Genomic DNA, 9,849 nt, shown 5'->3' on the forward strand with positions numbered 1-9,849 from the left:
TCCATCCCTTCCCCTAATGCACCACAATTTTTTTGTCGATTCTTGTATCTCCGCTGCCGACGCACTCTCTCCTCAGCAAGCCCCAATTTTCCAAGACACACACACAGACTGTTTTGAATCTTATACCAAGATTCAAGAACCCGAAGAAGCAATTTTTCTTACAAAATTGATGATTGTGAATTTTTGTGAAAAATCCAATAAAGTACCTGGGGTGACTAGGCTTGGTTTGAGAAAGCAGATTTTTCCTTTTTTTTTTTTTTTTTGGTTGATGAGGTTGAAGAGAAGTCAAAATTCACAAAGTATGCCTTTTTTGAAGGAAAAAAATCACAAGGATGTCATAATATCCATTGAAGTAAATTGTTTGGTCGAATGCAGTAGTTCACCTTAGGTTCATTAATTAATATATAATCCATTACCGAATCAAACTTGAAGCTTGGATGGCGCTAAAAATTTAAGCCTGTTCAACCATCATTCTAATTTATTTATTATTTTTCCATTGAAGAAATATGATGTAAGTACCAAGAAAATTCAGGGTATGAACCTGGATGCATGTAACAAGGAGAGATGAGGAAACTAGCAGACCCGAAGAGCCCTTCTGCTCGCTGATCATCTGGTAACATGGGCAACGAAAGAGTCCAATTCGGCTCGAGACGATCCACCCTCTGATGCAGCCTCTCGAACAGCATTACCCAAGGCCTTAGCACGCCTCCTAATCTCCTGCCCTTCTTCACTCACCATAACTCTCTTGATCGACTCCTCTATCTCTCCGGCTGGCAAAATCTCCTTCCGGCGATCCCACTCCCTCGCTACCACCCCGACCTTCAGATACTCCGTCACCAGCACCGTGTTCCCCGGCTGATCGGAGTGCATCGGCCACGCCATGATCGGCACCCCCATGCTGAGGCTCTCCATGCATGAATTCCACCCACAGTGGCTTATGAACCCACCCGTCGCAGGGTGGGCCAAGATCTCAAGCTGCGGCGCCCACCCTCTCACCACCATCCCCACCCCCTCCACCTCCCGTTCATAATCCGGCGACAATTTCCTTTCTCGACTCTCGACGCACTCAGCATATATATCTCCTACGTCGGCATCCCTCAACACCCATATGAACCGCTGCCCGCTGCGCCGCAGCCCGATCGCCAGCTCGTTTATCTGCTCATCCGGCATCGTCGACGCCGTCCCGAAGGATACGTACACGACCGATGCTGGTGGCTGCTTGTCGAGCCACTCCAAGCATGCATGCCGTCGACCGCTGTCTCCTTGTGGAGTAGTGACAGGATTGAAAGGGCCGATTGCAAATAGTTTCTTCTTGCCACTGTAAAATGAGTCTTCAGCTAGCAGGTCGACGAGCTCGCCCTCGATTGGGCGGCAAGTGTTGATGAGGCTGCCCTCTGCGACGACACTGTCTTGGAGGACTCTGTTCATGGTAGCGAATTCTAGGAATTCGTTGGTGAAGCAGTCGTCGAAGGACTGGTTAAGGATGGTTTCGAGATGCTTTGGTTTTGGGAGGGCAGACTCATCTTGGAATGACCACCTGAAGGAGAGGTGGAAGAAGGCAGAGACGCTATTAAAAGCATAGACCTCGGCGTTGGGGAGGGTGGCGGTCTCCTGGGCGGCGAAGGAGACGAGGGGGTCGTAGATGACGACGAGGCGGCGGGAGACGGCGGAGAGGGAGCGGAGCAGCGAGACGAGAGGAGAGCGGAGGTGGAGAGTGGATACCCAGAGGGGCTGCAGGTGGCTGGGGAATGTGGTGGCGGCGTTGGGGTCCGGGGGAGGGGTGGAGAAGGGAGGGATGGGGAGGTCGTGGAAGTGGATGGCATGGAGGGATGCGGGTTGCCAGCCCTGGAGGCGGGACTTGGCCTGGCGGATGTGGGAGGGGGAGGCGGCGTAGTGGACGGTGAGGCCGCGGGTGGAGAGGAGGAGGGAGAGGTGGAGGAGCTGGTTGAGGTGGCCTTGGGCCGGGAAGGGCACCATCACCACGGCCACCTCCTGAGCCTGCTTTGCTTCTACGGGGACCATATTGGATAAGGTGATGGATGTCAAGTGTGAACAGCTGTGTTGTTGTTGCTGTGAGTGGTTGAGAGAAGTGATTTATGTATACAGAGCGGTGGTCGTCTGATGCCGGCTAAATAAAGGAGACATTATTGCATGGACCAGGTCCAAGTGGAGCAGAGCAAATCTCTTGGAGCATATGCACCGTGAATAGCACGTAATTGGGAAAGTGAAATACGAGGACTAACGGTGCCAAAAGACTTAAGCCAGAAAGAAGATGCATGCTAGTTCGGGGACAAAGCGCTGACTTTGCTTGGCACGTTTTTGCATTGTGACAAAAAGGCGAAAGGAATTAGGTCGAAGAAGTTATTTGGCAGTAATAACGGCGGTACCGCCTGTGTGACAAAATGACAAAAAGTTCGCTCACATGTACTCGGAGCTTGGGTGCCGGCCTACGAATTTTGTCGAGGAGGATTGAGTTGCAGCAGCTGCTGGATTGTTGGATCTTTCGCACCTAAAAATGATTATAACCTTCTGTTTAGAACGCCAACCATTAAACCACACAATAGCCGTCATACAGATGGATAAAAGGTCAAGTCTGAAGTGCTTTGAGATCTGTTCAACATGCGGTTGAAATTGCAAAGGGTGATCGATTCTTCGTTGGCACAGAAGGTACACCCAAACCCCTCCATCGTACATATAACAGAAGCATGGTGGGAGAATCTTATTGCCTGCATGGGTGATTGCATGCTTAATCATACTCCCGTATTAGATTTTTTGAAAAATTTTGGCAGTCCCGGTAAGATTTAAGATTAAAAAAAAAAAAAAAGTTTACAAACCGGAAGAAAAGCTCGAGAATGAAAAAGAAACTACAAATTCCCAGCTGTCCACTTTGAACTAACTAAAATCAGCTCAAGAGGACGTTGGACTTTAAGTGGTAAATAGGATCACCTGTAAGAAGTCGAGACAATTGCCTCTTAATGTCAGCTACAATACAAATATAAAAACTGGATATGCACCTCATTATTTATGAGCGATATCTTGATTTTTCAATCTCCAACTGTAAACAATTCTGATAAGAAGAACCTCTCAAACACTCATTGGATGAATTGGATATTGTTGTGGGATCATACCACTTTAGCTGATATTCTCGAGACTCATATTCAAGAGTTCTCGAATTGACAAGAATATCAATGTAAAGTTCGATTGTGATGCTCATCATAAAGGCCGACTTCATTAGAAGGTCAAGATTATCTGAAAGCCAACCTCATCGAAAAGATGAGGTCATCAGGAGGGCGATCTCATCAGGAGATCGACCACATCAAGAATCAAAAGATCGACCTCATCAGAAAGCTGACAGTCGAGCTCACCAAAAATGCCGACTTCATCATCATCTGGACACATGGCAGTAGATTGTTATCTGTGATAAAAGTCCTCTCAGGTCATATTGGCCTCTAGCCGACCTGACTCTTCAATATTATTCGCTAAGTCGACTTAGTCCAGAACTACTAGTAAGTAGGACATTCATCTCAGTTATCTGTCGATCTCTCTCAACCAAATCAGACCTTACGTCGGATTATAGCCGACCTAATTACTAACACTCAAGGCATGACATCTAGTTTCAGATATTTATTGATATCAGTCATTCTACATCAATTTATTACCGACGTGCCATCAGAAGTAAGGACAGTTATGTGATAGCTGTCATCCAACTCAGCCATAATTATGTTTCAGTTGTATTCCAGCTTATTTACCACGTGGATAGCCCCCACGATCTTTGCATAGCTAGTTATTCTGTTACAACAATGCAACCGGCCTAACAAATCTCTAACGACGTCACAGATCTCCAATGGCCTAACAGCTAACATAACAGATCTCTAACAGTATAACAGATCTCTAACGGCCTAATAGCCTTTTCTTAAGGTCTAAATAAATTCTCTTTATAAAAGAGGGATAGGGTGCTCTCTAGAAGATAAGTCCAAGCTAAGTCTGAACAGAGACAAAACTCTACTAAGATTCCTACTGAGGAATTAGAGTTCTCTCCATTTTTTTCCACTCAAACTCTCACGTTTTGCTTTATACTTCCCCATTTTCACTACCTGTTCTTAAGGCCCCAGCTGATTTAAACATCAGAGGGTCCTAAACCAAAGGGCATCCAACGGTTTTGAAACTTCTTTTGCAAGTTTCACTCGTAGTTCACATCGGCACAATTCTCAGCTCTCCAACTAGGTTCAACACCGATCTCATCTCCGGAGCCTTGCGGTAATAGATTTATGCTAGAGGAAGGATTTGAATAATTTCTTGTGAAAAAGATGGTTAGAGTGCGAGCACCAAATAATTTTTTGGCATCTCCATCCTCTCTAGATGTCCTACCAGAAGCTTTCCAGCAACAACCAGTTGCTATTGATCCTCAACAATTCATCCTGCTTGTTCAAGAAATCCAAGCTTTGACAGCAGCTATTCAACAGCTTCAAAAGATTGAGGAGCGACATCAAAAAGAAGTTTTACCTCTAAAAATTGTGTCTCAACACAGCTATCAACCAGCCCATCAAGATGAACACCATATTGATGATGAGGTTGACAGTGAATCTACTCTCAATAATATAAAATCTCAGAGAGGAGATGATTTGAAGCACAAGATTCAAGATCTTGAGAAACATCTGATGGAGATTCAGATAGAAGGTCGATCTCAAAATAAAGATAGCTTTAACATCCGATCTCCTTTCTCTCAAGAAATTCTGAATGAGTCGATTTTGAATCGATTCAAGATACTCACTATTGAGTCCTTCGATGGCTCCACCGATCCAATGGATCATATTAAGAACTATAGAGCTCTCATGGCCTTACAAGAGGCTTCTGATGCCCTACCGTGCATTGCTTTCCTGCTACCCTCAAGAAAGCAGCGAGCGTATAATTTTCTGAATTCTCACAGGGGTCCATCTCTTCTTTTGAGCAGCTAGGGAGGCTGTTCATGAAGAAAATATGTGGTAGTGCAGTACATGCAATTTAAAAATTTTGTACAGTAAAAATAAAAGATTAAACGATTTAATCCTAATCACATGTATAAGATCCTATCTTAGACTACCACATCATGATCTTGTTGGAATTTGGGGTTTAAAGCATGCATTTGTGTTTCAAAAACTTAATTTTCTAAACACCATAGTGGAGAATAAGATTAAAATAATTTTATTCTAAATTTTATATGAATAAAAATATAAAATCACATGGATCTATTTCATATACTGAAATTGATATATGCTGAAATTTAAATTGTGATCAAATCACATACCTTTTACGCAATCTCTTTCTTCAAATCTGAATCTGAAAGAGACAAGACTCTCCGTTAGCCGCACAAATATCCGACTTCTACGAGTATCCACTCAGAGTAAGTCTTGATCACGATCTAAGATCTAAATTTTGATTTTTCAAAATTTAGTCTGCTGAATCTGAACGAAGTCTAGATCGCGATCAACATTTGATCTTTCTCCTTGATCCTTATCTTTTCTTCCTCTCTAGCTTTTCTCCTTGTCTTGTAGTGCTATGAGAGACCAACAACCAGTAGATGAAGGGCCGCCCAACATCTTGGGCATGTGCAAAACTTGAGACGCGCATCCCAAGTATGGAGCGTGTATGGGACACCCAAGGGAGAAAAAGAGAAAGGGAGAAGGAAGAGGAGTGTGGGGAGCTTTTTGGGCATGGAGAGGGGGCGGCTGTTAGATGTATGCCCTAGATGTCAGATTGGCTGACACATTCTTGTACAAATCTAAGGACAAATTTATAATTTTGACTATAAATAAATAAAAGGGTTATTCTACTATCACATTATGTACATTATATCTGTGATACATCCTTTGAGTTAGTAGGAATGTTAATTCATATTTTTAAGAGTTAAAAATTTAAGATATAAATTTACATAACTAACTCATAAACAGCTCCTGACCATAGGATCATCATGAGGATGGTGATCGATCCAGAAGGTTGGTGTACGATCGCTTCCATAGGGTAGATGTGTCTTGAGTCTATGGTGTGGAGACACCAGAGTGAGAGTATAGGTATTTGTTGAGAATGAGAGTACTGAACGTGATCACCTCGAGTAGTCATAAAAAATCTACCTTCTCGATGATGACTAGCTCGATGCTGTAGCTGTGTCTAGTTCTTTGACCTGAGGTACATCGACAGTTCATCTTGAGTGTGTTATAGTTTGACTACACCATAACTCGATCTCCTAGCCATTCAGAATTTTGAAGTGTATGTTGGCTGTAGCATATTCATTATAGAAATCAGATCGTACCAAGAAGGGATCTATCAATCTCGGTAGATGAGAGTAGTCCTATGATGATCGAAAGATCGAGTCCTTAAGCCCATGGCCATGGCAGAGTGAAATAATGAAAAAGAGTTTTCCATTGAGATTTCACATCGGATTCGGATCAATTGATTGATTCATATGACTGATGTTGGATTTGACGAGTTCACCTTAGCCCTAATTCAGTTGGAACTCATGATAGAAGAATTCAATCACACAGGTAGCTGCACTGAGAGGTTCGTCTTCATTTCTGATGGGTTGTCACCATATACTGCTAGGTATCACTGGTAGATTTTGAGAGCAATTAGAATGATATTGATGATCGATCATTCTAAATTATCTGAATAAGAAGAGTTCTGGTCCATCGAAAGGAGTTTCGATAATGTCGATGATGAGATCACGACATGTCTCATTACCATACGAAAATGAATCTAACTGGGTCACACAAACAAGAGTTAGGATTTGGATATCATCAATTGAGCTAGCCCAGTTCGATTGATTTGGATTAGATCCAATTAGGTTCAAAAAAATCGTGCTAGCACACGATTGAGCCTAACTTTCTCCTCGTATAATCTTTTCTATCTCGACTGAGTCAAATGTGATTTAACTCACCCAGAGAACCTTGAGAAGATTTCTCACAGTCTGACTGGAGCCAGTCCAGCTCAGAAAGGACTTGTCTTAATTTATGAGATGAATTTAAGACAACACCTGCTAATTTCTGTCACCTGTCATTTTCGTTTTAGGACATTGATCAAACGTTGACCCATGGACATTGGACTGAAGGCCACTTGGCAAGAGGTCATTGGAGAGTTTTAGTGGAGTGTCCACCTGCTAAATTAGCCCTCAATGTGGGCACCATAATCAGATATGGCGTGCGCCCCAAGTGGATAAGGATGGAGTCCCATGAGATGAGAACTCTGATCCCTTGATCAACTTGGACTGTGGGGCATCAATCTCACTGTGCTTGTCCAGTGTTGGCATCAACAGTAGGAGAGATTGTGAAGATTCTTATCTGATATGATCAAGTGACATCACTCCATCAATCAAAATTTTTTTAGAATTAATTAAAATTTTCTAATTGGTCGAATGATGTGGCACTGCATGGCACAGCAGGGTCTATTTAAACCCTGTCTGCACCTAGGGTTTAGTTTCTCTGCTTAATAACTAGCAAAACCCTGAATCCTCTCCACTTCTCCATACCCCCTCTTCTCCTCTCCCTCCCTCTTCACGTCCAAGAGGTTGGGCATCCATCTGGTGCTTGTCCAAGGCATGGTGGCTTCCTGATTAGAAGGCTGCAGAGATTTGTCGAGAAGCTGCTGCTCCAGCTTTAGAAGATCTTTTGAAGATCTTGCAGATCAGATCTAGATCTAATTTTTGGAGCAAAAATTTGTGAGGAGAAGATGATCCAGATTCTACTTGAGTAGATACTGATAGAGGCCAGATGACTGCGTGGCTATTTTAGAACCTCGGGCATTGCTGCGATCATCTACAGGGTAATCTAGTTACCCTAGAGGTATTTCTCTATTTCTCATATTTTTAGATTTAATTTTAGATTTAATATTAGATAATAGGAATTAGATCTAATAGATCTTAGACTTGAAATATTTCACTCCAGATCTCATTAGATCTGGAAGATCCTACAAAGAAAAAATTGATTTTTCCTTCAACTGGTATCAGAGCCAGGTTGATGGCTCTATTTCAGATCTAATTTAGATCTAATTTTTATTTTTATTTATCTGATATTAATAGATTTTAGATATCACATCAGATGTGATAGGATCTGAAATCAAAAAAAATTAAAATTAAATCTAAATAGATCAAACATGTATGAGATGCATGACTAGACTAGGAGTAGTTTGATCTATGAATAGTCTTATAATTTTATATTTTAATATGATTAAAATATAAATTAGATCTAATTTATTTTTTATTTTTTTGATATTATAAATATTATATTCAGATCAAAAAATAAAAAATAAAATTTTAATTAATACATAAGATTGATCTGTTGCATGCCTAGACTAGTTGTAGAATTATTCTAGTAACTGTCTAGAATAGATTTTATATTGAATAGTTCAATTTAAATCTTATTTTTCAGATGTTATATGTGATGTATCAGATCTGAAAGCATACTAATTAGATCAGATTTTAATACATGAGATGTATGCAAAGCATGTATAAGTTAGATCTGAAATTATATATGTGATATGTAACTTAGATCTAACTAGTTTTATAGTTAAATTAATATTTCTAATTAAGGTATTCCTCATGGCCGTCTGGTCATAAGAATAAAGTAAGGTTTAAGACCCTCTCCTCTCATTCAATGGGATGTTCTTATGGCGTGTAGAGGTGCTGCGCGTTCATCCTTAATCAGAAATCAAAATTTACTTTTCTGCAAAACTCTAAATCTTGAAATCCTAGGATTTATTTACATATTTTGTTTATGAACCCAAGACTTAATTAATGAATTAAGCTTATGAAATCAAATTAGGTCTAAAATTGAGAATTTCATATCTAAGCCATTTTCATAAAATTGGGTTCGGACTTGGGTAGCTCAATTAGGTCTAGCGGTTGATCAAACCGAATCAAAAGTTGGTTAGGTGGGATCATGAAAGCTAATAATTGACCAGCCTAATAGAATTAAGTTTAGGTTAAGGTCGAATCACATTTAGATGTGACTCGATCAAGTTAAGACCTAATTTAGCTCAGTGGTTAGAGCCTGGATTGTAGACTAACCTAATTGATTCTGGTTCGATAATTTGGTGTCTAAGATAAGTTGAGCAGATGCGACCGACTGATTTTTAATTGAGAGCTACTCGACTCGAATGCGTTCTTGTCAAGTTAATGGTATATCCTTTCCATCGATCTCACTTACCTGGCCATATATGTCAATCCAGTTCTGATTTGAGATGGCTAACAATTCAAGCTAACCCATGTCACTAGGTTAGTCATAATTGTTATGACTATGTCAAGTCAAGTTTAATGAGATCTAAATCAAATCTTTCTAAGAAAATATTAAGTCTAAGGTCTTCCACCATTATGGATGTGCGGGTCCTTTCCGGGGTTGATTGTTCTCGCTGGTTACAGTGGCTCAGTTGCATCAGAAAGATGCAACCATGTCCATTAGGCATTGGATGCTACAGATTAGAGGATGGATTGTGCTCAATATTTCGGATACGGTGAGGACCCAATCAGGAATCTAATTCGTGCAAATGGTGGGTCTGACTTAACTAAAGATTGGAGTAATATTTCGGCACGGTGAGCTTCATGAATTAGAGATCAAGTTTTGGATGCACCATGATTAGAGAATCATTGGACAAAATTGTCCACTCATCGGTTGACCCATCACCAATAACTATTAGGTTAGGTGGTGAGCCAGTCGATGAGACCGCACCACCCACTAGAAATCACTAATCACAGAGATTTTTACATCTCTACCTAGGGAGTGTAGGGATCTGAGAAAATAGTGGGAGCCTAATTTATTTAAAATAAAACCCTAAATAAATTGATTAAGTCTGATTATAAAATCTAACTAGAAACTTTTGACTCTC

General features: G+C 41.0%; 1 protein-coding gene across 1 annotated transcript; it reads right to left on the minus strand.

Annotated features, from left to right (window-relative positions):
• Positions 1-450: 450 nt before the first annotated feature.
• LOC105036092 (putative cis-zeatin O-glucosyltransferase) lies at positions 451-2,120 on the minus strand. Its single transcript, XM_010911831.4, has one exon. It carries the CDS (start codon positions 2,020-2,022, stop codon positions 607-609), a length of 1,416 nt encoding a protein of 471 aa, XP_010910133.1. The 5' UTR covers positions 2,023-2,120; the 3' UTR covers positions 451-606.
• Between the last annotated feature and the right edge of the window lie 7,729 nt (positions 2,121-9,849).

Source organism: Elaeis guineensis, chromosome 11 (genome assembly GCF_000442705.2).
Source record: "Elaeis guineensis isolate ETL-2024a chromosome 11, EG11, whole genome shotgun sequence".
In the NCBI taxonomy this organism is placed as follows: domain Eukaryota; kingdom Viridiplantae; phylum Streptophyta; class Magnoliopsida; order Arecales; family Arecaceae; genus Elaeis; species Elaeis guineensis.